Source organism: Mustelus asterias, chromosome 10, assembly GCF_964213995.1.
Source record: "Mustelus asterias chromosome 10, sMusAst1.hap1.1, whole genome shotgun sequence".
NCBI classification, from domain to species: Eukaryota; Metazoa; Chordata; class Chondrichthyes; order Carcharhiniformes; family Triakidae; genus Mustelus; species Mustelus asterias.
The window spans coordinates 14,703,489-14,724,076 of NC_135810.1; the positions used below are offsets into that span (position 1 = coordinate 14,703,489).

General features: G+C 42.8%; 1 protein-coding gene across 24 annotated transcripts in view; it reads right to left on the reverse strand.

Annotated features, from left to right (window-relative positions):
- mycbp2 (MYC binding protein 2) overlaps window positions 1-19,869 on the reverse strand; it is a 174,870-nt gene extending 155,001 nt beyond the window's left edge. For all 24 annotated transcript variants that reach the window (XM_078221613.1, XM_078221603.1, XM_078221597.1 and 21 more), the window contains exon 1: window positions 19,178-19,869. In XM_078221613.1, coding sequence (XP_078077739.1) covers window positions 19,178-19,470 — 293 coding nt within the window. In that variant the 5' untranslated portion in view covers window positions 19,471-19,869. The remainder of the gene's footprint in view (window positions 1-19,177) is intronic.
- Window positions 19,870-20,588: the final 719 nt, after the last annotated feature.

Genomic DNA, 20,588 nt, shown 5'->3' on the forward strand with positions numbered 1-20,588 from the left:
TCTTACCAACAAAAGTGACTAAACATCAAAAACTACTTCATTCTCAATGGTGTAGTATGGTACATTGTGAAAAGTGTCAACTAACTGCTAACTCTGTCTTGTTAGCCCACATGACTCACCATGAAGCACAGCCATTATCCTTTGTTTATTTTACATAATTAGTTCTCCAACAAGGCAAATTAGAAAACATTCCAACCCAGAAGGAACTGCTGTGTTTTCTTTGAAGTATGCTCACCTCCCTAACAATATAAAATCTCAAGCCACTGCAGGTAACTAACTATCTTGTGAAAAGTCATTAGGTTTGACAACTTGGCTTCAGCAACTTACGTCAGAAATGTTATTGTCCCAGTTGATATTTAGAATATGAATGCAGATAGCTCACAGCAGTGTGCTCAGAAAACATATCTGGTACACTCATATCTTGGTGCCCATTGTTAATTTCATCTTATTCCATATATATTTATTCAATTAGCCAAACATGGTTGCTTCATTTCCAGTGCAAAGATTTAGCCCCGAATGTGGAGAATAGTAATTCAATTCTGTCGATACCAATGAGAACTATTTCCATCATGATATTAGATGTTGAATAGCCGAGTACAGTCAATAAACCTCACACCACAAACACACTCTTTTTTAGGCTGATTAGTTCAAATTAATTCCAGCTTGCAAAAAGCTGGGTACAGCTGTTTGAACACCACTTTGAGGAGTACTGATTGAATCATGTGTGTTTAATTTTACTTTTCGGTCTTTGGCATGCCCAAGTTTGAGCTTTCCACCTGTTCATAAGGATTGACCTTACATTAGGAAGCTTTACTCACAAACTCAAGGTCCACTAAAAGACTATACACGTGAAAGCAGAATAAATACTCCTCATTGTTCCACAGGAGCAGGCTGAGGGTAAGACAGTGTGTTTGTGCATGTGAATTATTTATTTATTTTTCAGTTAAATTCATGTAAAAAAAATCGGAGGTTTTTTAAAAAATCCAAAACAGGAAGTAGGCCCAGGAGAAGCCTGGGAAGGTTTTTGGAGAGTTTAAAAGCAGGCCACACTTTTGAGCGGGCAGCAGAGTGAGCAAGGAGTAGTGTGAGCTGTAAGGGCTTTGGCTCACAGGTCTTCGGGGGGAAAGGGCGAGCAGGGGCGAGCTTTTTTTTTCCTTTTCTAATTTACTTTTTTCTGTGTACCTTGGTAGAAAGGGTGAAATATGAGTGTTAAGCCAGTGTGTTGTTCGCAGTGCAGTATGTGGGAGGTCCTGGAGGCACATGGCCTCCCGGACATCCACATCTGTGAGGGGTGTGTCAAGCTGCGGTTCCTGAGGGACCGTGTTAGGTAGGGAGCTGGAACAGTAGCTCGAGGATCTTAGGCTGTTAAGGGAGAATGAGGTGGTGATAGACAAGAGCTATCATCAGGTGGTCACACCAGGGCCATGGGAGGAGGCCAAGTGGGTGACGGTCAGGAAGGGTAAAGCTCGGGTGATTGAGAGCACCCGGGTGGGTGTGCCCCTACACAACAAGTACTCCTGCCTGAGTACTGTTTGGGGGGACACCCATCTGGGGGAAGCAGCAGTGGCCGTGTCTCCGGGGTGGAGTCCGGCCCTGTAACTCAGAGGGCTAAAGAAAAGAGGAGGAAGGCAATATTAATCGGGGACTCGACAGTCAGTGGGACGGACAGGCGATTTTGCGGAGGCAGGCTCGCATGGTGGTCTGCCTCCCTGGGGCTGGGATCCAGGATGTCGCTGGGCGAGTCCCAGAAATCCTGAGGTGGGAGGGAGAGGAGCCGGAGGTAGCGGTACATATTGGTACCGCTGATGTGGGTAGGAAGGGGGAAGGGGTCATGAAAAGAGAGTATAGGGAATTAGGGAGACAGCCGAGAAGGAGGAAAGCAAAGGTAGTAATCTCAGGATTGCTGCCTGTGCCACGGGAAGGTGAGGACAGGAATGGAATGAGGTGGAGGATGAATGTGTGGCTGAGGGACTGGTGCAGGGGGCAGGGATTCAGGTTCCTGGACCATTGGGACCTCTTCAGGGGCAGGTGTGACCTGTACACAAAAAACGGGTGGCACTTGAATCCCAGGGGGACCAATATCCTGGCAGGAAGGTTGGCTAAGGCTACTGGGGAGAGTTTAAACGAGATAGGTTGGGGGGAGGGGATAAAAATGAGGTGACAGAGTGAGGAAGGTAGCTCGCAAACAGAGAAGGGTTATAGACGGTGCAAGAGGGCGGATGGACAGGGAATAGAGAAGGGGAGAGCTCAGACCAAAGGATTGAGATGTGTTTACTTTAATGCCAGGAGTATATTGAATAAAGGGGATGAGCTCAGAGTGTGGATCGATGCCTGGAAGTATGATGTGGTGGCCATTACGGAGACTTGGATGTCTCAGGGACAGGACTGGATACTCCAGGTGCCGGGATTCAGATGTTTCAGGAAGGACAGGGAGGGAGGCAAGAGAGGGGATGGAGTGCCACTGCTGATCAGGGATAGTGTCACAGCTGTAGAGAAGGTGTATGCTGTGGAGGGATTGACCACCGAGTCTCTGTGGGTGGAAGTTCGGAGTGGGAAGGGACCGGTCACTTTGCTGGGAGTTTTCTATAGGCCGCCCAGTAGTAACAGGGAGGTGGAGGTGCAGATAGGGAAACAGATCCTGGAGAGTTGCAGTAATAGCAGAGTTGTTGTGATGGGAGACTTTAATTTCCCAAACATAGATTGGAATATCCCTAGGGCAAGGGGATTGGATGGGGAAGAGTTCGTTAGGTGTGTTCAGGAGGGTTTACTGACACAGCATGTGGACAAGCCTACAAGAGGAGAGGCTGTACTTGATCTGATACTGACCAATGAACCTGGACAGGTGTCAGATCTCTCAGTGGGAGAGCATCTTGGGGATAGCGATCATAACTCTATCTCCTTTAGGCTTGCACTGGAAAAAGAGAGGATCAGGCAAGCTAGGAAAGTATTTATATGGAGTAAGGGGAAATATGAAGACATTAGACAGCAAATTAGAGGAGTAAATTGGAAGGAGGTATTCTCGGGGAAATGTACTGAAGAGAGGTGGCAGTTTTTCAAGGAATGTCTGTCTAGAGTTCTACAGGACAACGTTCCGAGCAAACAAGGAGGTGTTGGTCGCTTAAAGGAACCGTGGTACACGAAAGCTGTGCGGGACCTAGTCGGGAAGAAAAGGAAAGCGTACAAAAGGCTCAGAGAGCTTGGCGAAGATAGGGATTTAGAAGAGTATACGGTTTGTAGGAAGGGACTAAAGAAGGAAATTAGGAGAGCCAGAAGGGGTCACGAGAAGGCCCTGGCAGGTAGGATTAAGGAGAACCCCAAGGCGTTCTATAAATATGTGAAGAGTAAAAGGATGAGACGTGGCGGAATAGGGCCTATAAAAGGTGAAGGCGGGAAAGTCTGTACGGAACCAGTAGAAATGGCAGAGGTGCTCAATGAGTATTTTGCCTCGGTTTTCACAGAGGAGAAGGACCTGGGTGGATGTACTGCGGGCGTGCGGTGGACTGAAAGGATTGAGTGTGTGGACTTTAAGAAAGAGGTTGTGCTGGAATCTTTGAATGGCATCAAGACAGATAAGTCGCCGGGTCCGGATGGGATGTACCCCAGGTTACTGTGGGAGGCGAGGGAGGAGATTGCAGAGCTTCTGGCGATAATCTTTGCGTCGTCGATGGAGACGGGAGAGGTGCCAGAGGATTGGAGGATTACGGATGTGGTTCCTATTTTCAAGAAGGGGAATAGGGATAGCCCAGGTAATTACCGACCGGTGAGTCTAACCTCAGTGGTTGGTAAACTGATGGAGAAGATCCTGAGGGACAGGATATATGAGCATTTAGAGAGGTTTAGTATGCTCAAGAATACTCAGCATGGCTTTGTCAAGGGCAGATCGTGCCTTACGAGCCTGGTGGAGTTCTTCGAAAATGTGACTAAACACATTGACGAAGGGAAGGCGGTAGATGTGGTTTATATGGCTTTTAGCAAGGCGTTCAATAAGGTCCCCCATGCAAGGCTTCTAGAAAAAGAGAGAGGGCATGGGATCCAAGGGGCTGCTGCCCGGTGGATCCAGAACTGGCTTACCCAAAGGAGGCAGAGAGTGGGTATAGATGGGTCTTTTTCTAAATGGAGGTCAGTCACCAGTGGTGTGCCCCAGGAATCTGTTCTGGGACCCTTGCTGTTTGTCATTTTCATAAATGACCTGGATGAGGAAGCGGAGGGATGGGTTGGTAAGTTTGCCGACGACACGAAGGTTGGTGGGGTTGTGGATAGTTTGGAGGGATGTCAGAAGTGACAGAGGGCCATAGATAGGATGCAAGACTGGGCGGACAAGTGGCAGATGGACTTCAACCCAGATAAATGCGTCGTGGTCCACTTTGGTAGGACAAATGGGATGAAGGAGTACAATATAAAGGGAAAGACACTTAGTACTGTAGAGGATCAGAAGGACCTTGGGGTCCGGGTCCATAGGACTCTAAAATCGGCCCCGCAGGTGGAGGAGGTGGTTAAGAAGGCATATAGTGTGCTGGCCTTTATCAATCAAGGGATTGAGTTTAGGAGTCCGGGGATAATGATGCAGCTATATAAGACCCTCGTCAGACCCCACTTGGAGTACTGTGCTCAGTTCTGGTCGCCTCATTACAGGAAGGATGTGGAAAAGATTGAAAGGGTGCAGAGGAGATTTACAAGGATGTTGCCTGGATTGAGTGGCATGCCTTATGAGGATAGGCTGAGGGAGCTCGGTCTTTTCTCCTTGGAGAGATGAAGGATGAGAGGAGACCTAATAGAGGTATTTAAGATGTTGAGAGGCATAGATCGGGTGGACTCTCAGAGGCTTTTTCCCAGGGTGGAAATGTCTGCTACGAGAGGACACAGGTTTAGGGTGCTGGGGGGTAGGTACAGGGGAGATGTTAGGGGTAAGTTTTTCACAGAGGGTGGTGGGCGAGTGGAATCGGCTGCCGTCAGTGGTGGTGGAGGCAAACTCAATTAGGGTCTTTTAAGAGACTCCTGGATGAGTACATGGAGCTTAATAGGATGGAGGGTTAAAGGTAGGTCTAGAAGGTAGGGATGTGTTCGGCACAACTTGTGGGCCGAAGGGCCTGTTTGTGCTGTAGTTTTTCTATGTTTCTATGTTGCTAACAGTATAAACCAGTGATCTACAACCACTAAGAGCTTGAATGGCTGAACCACGTACTAATAGGAAAGTATCTGATGAAAGGTTCTCCAAGTGCAACTTGGAAGCATACATCTGAGTCACCCAGTCAATCTTTCTTCGGAATAAAAGGAATTCAAGGTAAGCCCACAGTGGTTGACTATAAGGCAGCGCAAATTGTACACACTGTTGCCCCCTACAGCTTGCCAAAAATCAATTATGGGAGCCCAAATGGCAACTGTTGGCAGCTGCATCAGCTGAAGTACAGAAAAATTACAAAAAGTAAACAGATCATATGAAAGCATATATCTCCTTTTTTATGCTGTTATAATCCACCATGAGGTATATTAATTCACTTGATAACCTTGCTTCCATTATCCTTTATCCCCAACAACCCATCTATTCCATTCTTAAATGCTGACACTTTTAAACCTAATTTACAAGCAGAAAAAACATTTTTAGGCCATCCCCAAATATTCCTCTGTTGATTTCAATGGAGAAATGTTTAAAAATCAGGTGGCATATAAAGCCAGCTTTGCACCTGACCTCAGTGTCTCGACAGGTGGGTTAAGTTAAAATTGCCCCCAAGACCTCTGCTTCAGAAATGAATTCCATATCCTTCACAGCCCTCTTAAAATGGTTCTCCGGTTCTATCCCAAATGTCTGCTCATTCTCGACCCCTCAACCACTGGAAACAGTTCCTACTTGATTTGCCCATTCACTTTGTAATTTTAAACTATTACCTATAACCTTTGCTTCAATGAAAACAGCTCAATTTTAACATGTATTGCTTCATGACAGGTAAAATCCTCATGAAAACTGCGCAAGACCCAAAACTATACACTGTAGTCTTCCTAACATTACATCTCAACTTTAATGTTTTATACCGCTCCCATGAAATCCATTAGATAATTTTGTGACTAACCCATTTGAAGTCTGCTTTCAATGTCCTCAGAACCCGAACTCTTGAAATTCCTCTGCTCCATCACCCAGCTTTCCCCCAAACTATAAATATTAACAAACCTGTGCCACTTCACATCAAATGAGCATCTGTCAGTTATCCATAATCGTATTACTATAGCCGTGCAACTTTGTTTGGTCTTCAAAATTAATTTTCTGCGCTCATTTCCACAACCTATAAATTTGGATAACAATCCCTCTAGCTATATACTGACGTATACAGTGAGCAAAAGCAGTCCCTGACAGAGTCCAAGGACAACGCTTTCCACTTCAGGCAACCCACCGCAGAAGGTCTCATCCTACTCAAACCTAATATAAAATCTACTTGAACAGGGGTCATTAAAAAGTGCTGGTCAATTCATTGCATGAAATCATCAACTTCCTCACAGCCAGTTTGTCTGCATTTGGTTAACTCAGAACACAAAAAATATGCCACAGTCATGGTTTAGTGGAACTCAGTCCAGTAAATGGTGAATTCCAAAACCAAAAAGGTATCAACTTTTAAAACCTGGAAATTATAAAGTTGCTGCACAAAGGAACGTGGGCAGTCGTAATATTTCATGTAGAACTCAAACACCCAACACTGTTCTACACAACTTGTTCTGTGCCTTTTCCAACTGACAGAAATAACACATATATATGTTATAACTCGATTGGAAGGGGAGAACGACTGGTACATTGAGGGCATATGAAATGTCACACACCATGCTTCTGTCTCCAAGGCATGGAATCTCCAGGAATGCAAATGCTTTGATCAAAAAGCCAACACTAAATGTGAACTTTTCATTAGAGAGTCTTATTTTCTTGTACTTTTTTTCTCTGGCATTATGCCAAACAAATCTGTCAAAATAAAATGAAACTATACAGATCTCAAAATGTATATAACCACAGCATTAAAACATCCACAAAACAGACTTGGTACTTATTAATGATGGTCATTTAAAAAGATGTATAGAATTGTCTGGAAATTTTTACTGTCATTTTGATCTGAGTGAACCATAATTGTGATGAATGTTAAGAATATAGTTTAATTCACAGTAAAACTGCATGAATTCAGGAAAACTGCAATGTATTTCATCACCTACGGGCATCAAAAGCACAGGCCTTGATTTTGCATTATATAAAAACACAATATAGTATTTAAAATAAAAATCAGGAACTATGCTCGTAGAAAGTAACTATGCAAAACAAAAAAAAATTCCATCTAAAATACATAATGCACAAAATTAAAGGTGCGCTAATTACTGCATTTTAGCACTGCATACCTCCACACCCAGAATAACCCATCACACCTTAAAAGTTTGCATACCATAATTATGACTAATAACCTCATCACGGATTGCAAAATCTCCAACCCTTGTAACTCATCTCAACCAGTGCACCACAGTTTTTCCTATGTTACAAAGTATTAAAAAAACCCAATATTAACTAGTTATAGACAAGATGGTAAACCACTGGTCATCCTGGTTAAAGCTACAAAACTTTTATTCCATGGTTTTTATCACAGTAGTATGCCTCAGCCTAGTTTCCTACTTCAAATGTGTAACTAATATTTTTAAAGTACACAAGTGAAAGCGAGATTCTTGTTTCATCACTATATGATTCTAGCTTCATCACATTGGCCTGGATTTTATGATGGTGAAACTCGTATGTGAAACTAACAGGCACTTCTGGTGTCGGCACAGGTGCAGTTAAACACAGAAATCTATAAGTCAGTATCCACAATTTCCCACTCCTTCATAGCATGTGCTGTTGAAGTCTTTGCTGATGCAAGTCAATTAGAAATCACTGAACTGATGTGACTATCATCTGCCTTTACAGCTATTATTCTCATAAAAACACTTGGAAAAAATTTACACCTTGCAAAAAGAGGTTTGATGATATTTTAGCTTCAGGATCTACCCAAATCTTAAATGCATGTCCCAATCTTCATTTCACTTTGTGCAAAATTAAGAAACAAAGTGAATATAACCTATTTATTACTTTGTTTTCCTGTGAAAATTCTTGAATGGGTCGAGTTGATTAACCTGTTGGATGACATTAATATCGCTGGCACAATAATCAAATTGCCATACACATCGGTAAAATCTTTGTGATCAGCTTTCTTTTAGGTCAGTGCCCTCACTTTGCCACTAAATGCAAAATCCAAGTTATGATGATCCTAGCAATAGCGCAACACTAATTTGCATAAAACTATTTCTGAACAATGACTTCATCTATCATTCACTGTTTGAAAGTGTGTGTGTGCCAATGCCAATCATCTGAGTAGAGTACTCTTGATAACAAACTGGAGCAAAGAACCTATTCTACTGCATGTTCACTCAGACTGAATGTTATAAAGATATTTAATTCTGAATGTTAAAGATATTAGAAATCTGGGTAACCATATTCACCGCTAGCTAGGGATTAAGTTAGCGGCATGTCTGCAATGTGTCAGACCCAAACTGTCTTGAGGTGGGTTCCCACTTATAATACCTATGCATGCCATGAATACTCATTAATGTACAATCTTTTAAAAATACATCATACCTTGAACATAAAGTCAGTGGTGCACAAGAATCTCATGGCACCAGGTTTACATTCATTTATAAGGTGGTGTGCAACAGTTGGCTTTGTGCAGTTATGTCTGGAGGTCAGCAGTTTTTTGTTGAATTATGCAGCACAAGGAAGGGGAGCTGGACAATAGCAGCTTGCATGGAAATTCTGGATTGACAAGGGTGTGTGTGGTGGGGCAGGGTTCAGGTGCTTGGAGGAGTGGAAGAGGGAATGACCTGGCATCCTGGGTGTGTTGGGTGGCATGGAGCAGTCAAAAAAAGAAAATGAGGGGCCAAAGGGCGATGTCAGTACAGTGCACATCTGGGTTTATCTCAGGGTATTGGCGGCTGAGTCCTTAGAGAGCTTTTAATTCATCTGCAATATTTCAATTATCCTTGCTGAGGCTGACCTTTGTCAGTGTCCTTCATAATGTATTGAAGGGAAGGCTAAGTGAGCCTACAACTTCAGCCTTGCACCAGAGAATAACAAACTCCACAGTGGATACCAATATGAAAATTTAATAAAAAAGGGCACAGCATTATTTCACCCAAAGAAATGTTCCTAACTCCCCGTAATAATCAGTGCATGCCAACCACGAGGCATGCCTGTGGATTTACCTCTCTGGCTAAGCTAGTTTCAACAAATAGCGACCTGTGTGGTGTGAAATATTTATAAGTGAAATTTAAATTTGAAAATATCTGTGCCACCTTTATGCTCTCAATGATTCTTATGTTAATGGTAATGTCATTGGGCAGGAAAGTTGTAGCTGTGATGAAGAGCCACGTTTGTCCAGGAGGCCTTTTTTTTTTTTGCAGACTGCCCATACCAGCTGCATTGACAGACAAAGGGCGGGACGGTTTCCACAATAGAAAAGCTTCCCCATAATATATGATTGCATGCGTCTCTTGTGCATGCCACAAGCATTTAAATTTTAATTGGAATTGTGTGGGAACCAGTGAAAAACAAAAGAGAAGTGGTGTCCACTTCCTGTTGCAGCACTAGGAACAGCGCTATAGATTCTGCCCATGGTGTCTTGCAAGGATCTGGGTTGGGGCCTCAACTAGTCACTGTATTTATGAATGACTTAAAAGCTGGATAGAAAGCTTCACATCCAAATTTGCCAACAACACAAAAGTAGACAATAATATGAGTAGTGTGGACGAAAGTGTAAAATTAAAAGATATTAATAAAGTGAATGAAGCAAAGAATGCAGCAAACGCGAGGTCATGCACCTCAAATAAAAAAGGATGGAACTGGGTAATTCTAAATGAAAAGCTGGAAACAACCCCTTAAATAACAACGTACACCTTGCCCATGTACAGCATGACATGAACAATATTCCAGCTTGGGCTGGTGAGCAACAAGTAACATTAATACCATACAACTGCCAGGTAATTTACCAACCTAACAAGAGTCTAACCACTTTCCCTTGACATGCAACAGCATCATCATCGCAGGATCTTCAACCATCAACTACCAACCAGAAACTGAACTGGACCAGGCATGTAAATTTCGTGACTACAAGAGCAGGTCAGTGGCTGGGAATTCTGTGGCAAGTAACTCACCTCCTGATTCCCTAAAATCAGTCCACAATCTACAAGGCACAAGTCAGGAATGAAGGAATTATCTTCACTAGCCTAGATGAGTGCCACTTCAACAACAGTCAAGAAGCTCAACGTCATCCAGGACAAAACAACTTGACTGATTGGCACCCCATCGGTGGTACAGTGGTTAGCACTGCTGCCTCACAGAGCCAGGGACCTGGGTTTGATTCCCAACTTAGATCGCTGTCTCTGTGGAATCTGCACATTCTCCGTGTCTATGTGGGTTTGCTCCAACAGTCCAAAAGACGTGCTGGTTAGGTGCAATGGCCATGCTAAATTCTCCCTCAGTGTACCCGAACAGGCGCTGGAGTGTGGCGATTAGGGGATTTTCACAGTAACTTCATTGCAATGTAAGCCTTCTTCTGACACTAATAAATAAACTTTAAACTTTATCCACCAATGTAAACATTCACTTCCACCACCACCAGAGCACAGTGGCTACAGGGTGTATGATATACAAAGTACACTGCCACAACTTGCCAAAATTCCTTTGACAGCATCTTTCAAACCCACAACCTTTTCTGCTTAGACGGACAAAGGAGCAGTTAAATGGGAGAACCAACACCCAGGAACTCCCCTCCAAGCTACACATCATTGAATTGGGAATATAGCATTACAATTGCTGTTCCTGGAACTCCCTCCTCTGCAGCACTGAATATAATCACACAACGTACACCATAGCAGTTCAAAGCAGCTTCACCACCACCTTTCAAGAGCAATTAGGGATGGGCAACAAATGCTGCTTTTGCCAGTACCATGAACAAATTAAAAAGTCACAACCAATTTCTGAAACTATTATTCCCGTCATAAGTTAGAATCTCTCAGTATTTGAGCCCAAGTATGAGTAGCAACAAATCTGACATATATGACAACTGGCACATTGCCCACAGTAACAAATTGATGTTTGAATTCCGGATTATGCATTGCTCTATCACAAGGCGCTTGTTTCTTGTAGCAGTTCCACTGGTACAGTTGCAGTTCCTGTATTCACTGTCCCTAATACGCAACTATTTCATTTCCTGAGTTAGACAGAAAATATTTGCCACAATGCAAAATTCCCTTGAGAATAATCAATTTTAATCTGACTATATGTATGATTTGTTAACTGGTGAAGATTTGTCAAATTTGGAGCACTTTAGATTTAAAGTTATCTTATAGAAGTAAAAGAAAATACCAAGAGCCTAGAAGGTTTATGGCAAAATGTTCTCTGTATAAAATGCAAATGTGTATGCAGCAGAGTTTCCAAACAGAAATTTCAATTGTTTTTGTATACAATGACTGCTTCAAACACTCCATTCTCAAGAGAATGTCATTTTATCAGACCAGCATGAACGTTTTCCACTTCCCACAACAACCATAGTGCAAGCGACTGCCAACTTAGTGTGAATTGGTACCAAATTATTTCTTTTGGGGTGTGTGCGCGCGTGACGTGCCCTGGGAACAAGATCTTGCCACTAGCAAACAGCATACCATCCCTCGCTGCCGAGAAACCTGCTGATGGGAGGCTGGAGAATTCCGGCCATCATGTCCTCACGCATTTTGTTACTCAACTTGTTATGGCTTAAATAATGGGCAAAGCCACAAATTGGAATCCATGAAACGTTATAAAACTGAAACTTGACTTATTCACCATAAAACTATGTTTTTTTTCTTTCAAGGGTGTACCAAAGTTTGTGCAACCTATTGTTCTAGCTATAAAAGACTCTCACTAAAGCAGCCTAAAGTTCACAAAGAATCATCAAATCTCAACTAATCTTATGAGAGCCTGCAGTAAACTGAAAACTACTTTTGGTATTAAACACAAACACAGTTTGGTCAACTGACCCTGCAGTTTGCTTTTCCATGTTCATAAACATTTTCACAGCCATCTGCTGCAATATTGGGAAGAACAAAAACCTATCACAAAATCAAGTTTTCAAAAATGCCCACGGCACTCAACAACCAGCAGACATAGAAATATCTCAAGTTCATCTAATCAGCAGATTAGCATGTAAATTTCAAAGAAATAAATATAAATGATACAGCACATTAATTCATGCCCTAAAATTAGTCACTCAACCAACATTTCAAATGCTGCCTTCATCTCAGTGATGCAGAATCCAAAACTAACTAAAAGAGAAAATGCTGAAAATCTCAGCAGGTCTGGCAGCATCTGTAAGGAGAGAAAATAGCTGATATTTCAAGTTCAGATGACCCTTTGTCAAAGCTCCTAAGACTTTTAAGTATGGATGAATTATTTGTGCTGTGTTCAACTTTATGCCCCTCTAAAGATGTGATGTTGTCCAAAAATCAAAAACACCAAGTTACAAATGAAACCATAAATTCAAAGATTTTACATTTTAAATTGACTATTCCCCACCAGCGAATCTACTTACAACATTTACATATGTATTCATGACCAGTGCAAAATCTAGGCTGACATTCCAATGCAGGACTGTGGGAGCACTGAGCTGTCAGAGGTGTCATCTTTCAGATGAGACAATAAATTGAAACCTCTCTGCTTTCTAGATGGATGTAAAACACCCCATGGCATTATTTCAGAGCAGGAACATTTTCCAGTGTCCTTGATCAGAATTACAAAAACAGGTCATCTAATCATTAGATCACTGTTGAGGAGCTTACAGTGGGCAAACTGGCTGCCATATATCCCACATTACAACAACAACTCTACTTCAAGTATATTTTGTTGGCTGTAAAGTGCAGAGACATTCTGAAATCATGAAAGGCGCTATATAAATGGAAGTCTTTATCTTTAAAGATTTCAGCTAATTTTGGTATCCAATGTTTCCAAAGATTGGCTATTCTAAGGCTTGCATATAAACTATTTAGTAGTTAATCACTGAACAAAAATTGGTATCATTTTATCCTGCTTTAAACAATAAGCACCATGTAAATGAGTAACATCTATTAAAACTAACAAGTAGCCTGTGCTTGTAGAGCACAAGGTCAGATTATCACTTCTCAATGAATCATTTTCTAATGTATAATTATAAAAATGAAAACCACAACAGTATTCCACCAAAGTAAAGTTTCTTCAATTGGCAAACAAGTGTCAAGGAGAATCAAATTAAACTATATTGTCATTTAACATCTACGCAAATATCACTTTTCATCACTGCATCACAAGATGACAAATGTCACCTCAAACAAGCAGTTATGTATTGAGGGCAGTTAACATTAGGTGTTATGATATTCAAGGAAAGCCACTTGTTTATATATTATCATAGATCAAGCCAGATGGCCAAATTAAATTTACAATGTTTTTATTTTTTAATTTATATTTCCTTGCTCACTGCAAAATTATTGGTAGTTTACTTTGAGCTGAATATGTCAAACTAAATTTCAACACAGAGTATCACATGATATTGGCTATCAACTGATGATCGTCATAGTTTTTGCATGGACTATACCAATCTCTGCATGAGCATTTAAATTAATGGTAAGCAAAAAGGAGCATGTTTACTTGCAGTACGTTATCTCCAACTATTAATCCATTACACTAATTTTAAAATTAAAAAGATGCAATATGTTTATTCGATCTTGTGGCTCAAATTTAAATGTGATCTGTGTAACCTTCATTTGGATCCAGTTACTGCAATCTGATTTGACCGGTTTTTTAGCAAAGTCAAAATCCAGAACACTTTAGGTATTCAGAACTTCTTGTCTCAAGATTCTGCTATTCTCAACTGGGACAATAAAGCAGCTTTACAGCAAAAACAAAGGATCATACATGTTCATTAACTCTCACTATGGGTGCACAATTATCCATGTATATTTTGACACTTAGTTCATTACAGAACTGTAAATGTTCTTCAGATGGAGTCACAAACAATGTGGCTAAATTAAAAGAACAGTCAGTGCCTTGTATTATAACCTTTTGTGTACAAGTGAATACCTTTAAAATCAGTGAGAAAAGGATTTCAGAGTACTTTAGCTCAAATCACAGGATTCTACAGAAAACTGCCCATTTCTAAATTGAACAGATGCTGCAAAAACTGAATAAGTCTGTTTTGCATATTCCACTATATGTACAGACTAAAGCACAATAGAACCATAGAACATTACAGCACAGAAACAGGCCTTTTGGCCCTTCTTGGCTGTGCCGAACCATTTTTCTGCCTAGTCCCACTGACCTGCACCTGGACCATATCCCTCCACACCCCTCTCATCCATGTGCCTGTCCAAGTTTTTCTTAAATGTTAAAAGTGAGCCCGCATTCACCACTTCATCTGACAGCTCATTCCACACTCCCACCACTCTCTGGGTGAAGAAACCCCCCCTAATATTCCCTTTAAACCTTTCCCCCTTCACCCTTAACCCATGTCCTCTAGTTTTTTTCTCCCCTAGCCTCAGTGGAAAAAGCCTGCTTGCATTGACTCTATCTATACCCATCATAATTTTATACACCTCTATCAAATCTCCCCTCATTCTTCTGCACTCCAGGGAATAAAGTCCTAACCTATTCAACCTTTCTCCGTAACTCAGTTTCTCAAGTCCCGGCAACATCCTTGTAAACCTTCTCTGCACTCTTTCAACCTTATTAATATCCTTCCTGTAATTAGGTGACCAAAACTGCACACAATACTCTAAATTCGGCCTCACCAATGTCTTATACAACCTCACCATAACATTCCAACTCTTATACTCAATACTTTGATTTATAAAGGCCAATGTACCAAAAACACTCTTTACGACCCTATCTACCGGTGACGCCACTTTTAGGGAATTATGTATCTGTGTTCCCAGATCCCTCTGTTCTACTGCACTCTTCAGTGTCCTACCATTTACCTTGTATGTTCTACCTTGGTTTGTCCTTCCAAAGTGCAATACCTCACACTTGTCTACATTAAACTTCATCTGCCATTTTCAGCCTATTTTTCTAGCTGGTCCAAATCACTCTGCAAGCTTTGAAAACCTTCCTCACCGTCCACCTACACCTCCAATCTTTGTATCAGCAGCAAATTTGCTGATCCAATTTACCACATTATCATCCAGATCATTGATATAGATGACAAACAACAATGGACCCAGCACTGATCCCTGTGGCACACCACTAGTCACAAGCCTCCACTCAGAGAAGCAATCCTCCACAACCACTCTCTGGCTTCTTCCATTGAGCCAATGTCTAATCCAATTTACTACCTCTCCAGGTATACCTAGTGACTGAACCTTCCTAACTAACCTCCCATGCGGGACCTTGTCAAAGGCCTTACTGAAGTCCATGTAGCCAACATCCACTGCCTTCCCTTCATCCACTTTCCTGGTAACCTCCTCGAAAAACTCTAAGAGATTGGTTGAACATGACCTCCCACACACAAAGCCATGTTTGACTCTCCCTAATAAGTCCCTGTCTATCCAAATATTTGTAGATCCTATCTCTTAGTACCCCTTCCAATAATTTACCTACTACTGCCGTCAAACTTACCGGCCTATAATTTCCCGCATTACTTTTCGAGCCTTTTTAAAATGGAACAACATGAGCTATCCTCCAATCATCCGACACCTCACCCTGACATTTTAAATATATCTGCCAGGCCCCTGCAATTTCAACACTAGTCTCCTTCAAGGTCCGAGGGAATACCCTGTCCGGTCCTGGGGATTTATCTACTCTGATTTGCCTCAAGACAGCAGCACCTCCTCCCCTTTAATCTGTATAGGTTCCAGGACCTCCCTACTGGTTTGCCTTATTTCTATAGACTCCATGCCAGTTTCCTTAGTAAATACGGATGCAAAAAACCCATTTAATATCTCCCCCATTTCTTTTGGTTCCATACATAGCCGGCCACTCTGATCTTCACGAGGACCAATTTTATCCCTTACTATCCTTTTGCTCTTAATATACCTGTAGAAGCTCTTAGGATTATCCTTCACCTTGTCTGCCAAAGCAACCCCATGTCTTCTTTTAGCCCTCCTGATTTCTTTCTTAAGTAGTTTCTTGCACTTTTTATACTCCTCAGGCATCTTATTTGCTCCCTGTTGCCTATACATGTCATACATCTCTCTCTTCTTATCAGAGTTCCAATATCCCTCAAGAACCAAGGTTCCTTATTCTTATTCACTTTGCCTTTAATCCTGACAGGAACATACAAGCTCTGCACTCTCAAACTTTCTCCTTTGAAGGCCTCCCACTTACCAATCACATCCTTGCCAGAGAACAGCCTGTCCCAATCCTCGCTTTTTAGATCCTTTCTCATTTCTTCAAATTTGGCCTTTTTCCAGTTTAGAACCTCAACCCGAGGACCAGAGCTATCTTTATCCATGATCAAGTTGAAACTAATGGCGTTATGATCACTGGAACCAAAGTGTTCCCTTACACACACTTCCGTCACTGTCCTAACTCGTTTCCTAATAGGAGATCTAATATTGCACCCTCTCTAGTTGGTACACAATGTTAGATGACAAAACAGATGGTGTTAACTCAACAACTCAGTGCATTGCAAATACTTGCATGACATGGAGGTATTTACTACATACAAGACTTACTTCGATAGCTTATGATGTGGAGATGCCGGCGTTGGACTGGGGTAAACACAGTAAGAAGTCTCACAACACCAGGTTAAAGTCCAACAGGTTTATTTGGTAGCCAAAATAATAAACCTGTTGGACTTTAACCTGGTGTTGTGAAACTTACTTCGATAGCTTAGGCAGAGATGCTACATAAACAGCATGGCAGTAAACAGGAACACAATGGTTCACATGTTGACAATAGCCATTCAGCAACTGTGCAGTAGATGTCATTCTCCTATGACATGCTAACAACTGTAATCCATAAGAAAGCATCATTGTTCCAACATTAATGATGAGAAATCGCAAATCTTTTGTAGAACACACACACAACGTAGCCAGTCATTGTGATACTGACTGGAATATTTTCACCAAATCTCAATTGTATTCACAATTTAAGTGAAAAGTTAAATTTTCTATTTAAGCTGGCTTCATTGTGGAAATAAATTACATTTTATAAAGGGGATTTGGCTTATCAAATGCACCACAGTATTCAATGTTCAAAATTTGTTTATTCTTAAACTAGAATATTCAGAAAGACATGAACTGGTACATGACGTCACCAATACAACCATGACACCACAGAGTTTCTACACTTGGCAGCTCAAATATGTAGAACAAAAGTATTTTCAAACAATGCCCAATCATTATTTTGCACATTCTAACAACTTAACACCATCTTCCTCTGCACTGCTGCGTTTTGTCATTTGCACCAATCACACAACATTAACAAAAAAATTCCAACACACAAGGTGTTAATACTGTTGAATATCACAACGAATATTAACGCCTTGCAAGAAGGTTCTTGCATGTGTGAATCAGCTGCATATCTCCACAAAATGCTGAAACCCCACAAATCCACTGTCTGCACTCATTCTTAGCCACCCCCCTCCCCCCAAAAAATAAACACATTACTGAACAAGAACGTGTTGGTACCAATGTGTTTCCACTCATTACTGTTCAGTAAAACAATGCTATCTCAGTGCAGAGAGCTCTGGGCATTCCTTGTCTGTTGCGTTTACTGCTGATTTGCAGTCGAATCATAGGAGAAAAACAAAGCTCCACCCCACAACGTCCAAATGGATTAGGTAATTCACGTACAGTGGCGTTACCACATCATATTGCAAATAATAAAAAGGTCCGTCATTGCAAGAGCAAATGCAGTGTATGAATTTAAATTGCCCAGTATTAATGACATTGTTCAAGAAAAAACGACGTGCTGTTAATTCGATCATATTACATGAAAGCCAGTTCCATCATTTCATTGTCCTGCACCATAGGTTTCGTTTTCGACGACGCACGTGATTAACCGAACACCATTTCACAACATTAGGAAAGCTTTATCCAACCCATTGTGTGTTAAGAGTGAAGCCTTAGGATCAGTGAAAGAGAAATCCATCGCCAAACGTCAACTGTAAATGGCCTCGACTGCATCCAAAGCAGATCAGGATTTGATGTTTTTAAAAATGTATTTCTACCATTGCGTCCGGTCACTAACATACACTGTTGTTTAAGAGGTGGTCATGATCCTACTTTTACCGAGACACACTGACAGCACGGGCCTGGACTCAAATTTTAATACGTTTCCACGCGTCTCTCGAGTGTTGCTGTCACCTAAAGATTTACTGTCCTTCCTGCGAAATCACTCAGGGTACACAAAACAATAACTAACCGAAACTACAAATGCAAAGTTAAATAAACAAAAGCACAATATTCTTGCCACAGACAATTTACATAACCTCCACCTCCCAACCCGCAATACTAAGAAAGGAACTTGGCATCACTGGCTGAACCCTCAAGGCAACGCCTCACATTTCTCTGCAAGAACACGTCGTGCACAAGAGGCTACAAAAAGGCTGTCAGTCACCCCTGGGTTTGGGCACCCAGACTGAAGAAAGGGTGACCCAGTCCGGCCCCCACACACCCCCGAGGTGAAGTATCACCAGCTCCCCGTCTGGTGAAACAAAAACCGACTAAGACTGCATGCACTTTGACAGCCAAGCCAACACGTTGTGCTGGGCCCCGTCGACGAGCTAACCAGCAGCGTGTCATTTTAAAACAGAATAAAAAATATCAAGGCCCAGTGTTCACGGTGCAAATGCATCCCAGTGATTGTAAACCTTGACAAGCTCAAGAGTTCTAATGCCGATTAAGTTAAAGTATTAGTGTCACAAGTAGGTTTACATTAACACTGCAATGAAGTTACTGTGAAAATCCCCTGGATTCACCAGTACAATATCTCACCCAAATCTGACCTGAACAGGACAGAGCAGGTTACGCTGACAAACGTGCAAATGTTTTCTATTGTGCACCGAGAAACAATGCTTTTTTGCAAAATAGTATTGGTGAGGTAGCAATTTCTGCAAACGGTTGTTGTGCATGTGTTTCTCGCATCGTACCATTTGTATCCGATGCTGAGTGGGGTTTTTTTTACCTGCTGTGTTGGGTGTCCAGGGCGGCTGCGAAGAGCCGCTGGTACTTGTTCCCGAGCAGTTTCCCTGACAGCAGCTGGTGCTGGACCCGGCCGGCGGCAGTCTCCATCCCTCCTCCTCCTCCAGCAGCAGCAATCCGGGGATCGGGAGCCGGGAAGAGCAACGAGTCGGTGTAGAGGGAGGAGGAAGAGGCGGCGGCGGGCGGGTAACCGGACTCCGTGTGTGAGGTGCAGGAGAAGGAGGCGGCGGCTGCGGCGGCGGCGGGAGTGTGAGGAGATGGAGCCGAACACATCATCCTCCGGGCTGAAGGGGGAAAGGAGGGGGGAAGAGGGGCTGAGCGGCTTCTCAAACCCTCTCTCCCCCCCTCCTCCTCCCCCCCCCCACCGGGGGTCCCCCAGTAAACAGAGGCGGGCGACCACCGATTAAGAGGGAAGGCCTCCTCCCTCCCCTCAAGCCCGGTGAGGCTTCTCTCCCCTTCTAGATTCTCAAATGGCCGCTCCGGATCTCCACATCCCTTCGCAATCCCGGGGAGAAGCGCCCGCCCGCTGCAGAGGGGGGAGTTAACGGGATGGGGGCGGCTGTCGGTGTGTGTCTGTGAAAGGGGGGTCACGGCGCTCAGCTGCCCGTCTCTCCGCGCTCTCGGCCGCTCCTCCGACTCCAAGCCGACGACGCTGCCATCTTGAATCCGCCGTTCTGACACGGGGGGGGCGGGGGGAGGGGATGGGAGGGCGCGCTGCACGCCGGGATCGGCCGGTCAGCTTCGGAGGACCTCCGCGGTCCTCCCAGCCCCGCTGGCTGCGCCGACTGCCTTCGCAATGACACTGACTGCCCCGCTCAGTGTAGGGGAAGCAAGGCTTCAGTTCACAATCCACACTGATCAGTCAACATTCCGTACTCATCATTTCTTATCCCAAAACCTCTTGGGATTTCAGGCATCAAGGTAATGTGCAATGTGACTCTTTTTTTAAATAAACTTTTGTTTGCATCCATCAGGATCAAATAATGGGTATGTAACAATTGGCTTTGATCACTTCTGCCTGTCCTGTCAGTTTCACTTTTCACTGTCAGTTTCACTGTCAGTTTTTAAGACTCGATTAGCTGTAAAGATTCGCATTCTAATCAATATTCTGTAAATTTATTTTGTGTCTCTGTATGTTCTCTGTGCACTCCACTCAATCTGACGAAGGAGCTGCGCTCCGAAAGCTTATGGTATTTGCTACCAAATAAACCTGTTGGACTTTAACCTGGTGTTGTGAGACTTCTTACTGTGTTCACCCCAGTCCAACGTCGGCATCTCCACATCAGGCCTTGTTTGGGAGCAGATATCCACTCCATCTGACGAAGGAGCAGCACTCCGAAAGCTAATGGCATTTGCTACCAAATAAACCCATTTGGACTTTAACCTGGTGTTGT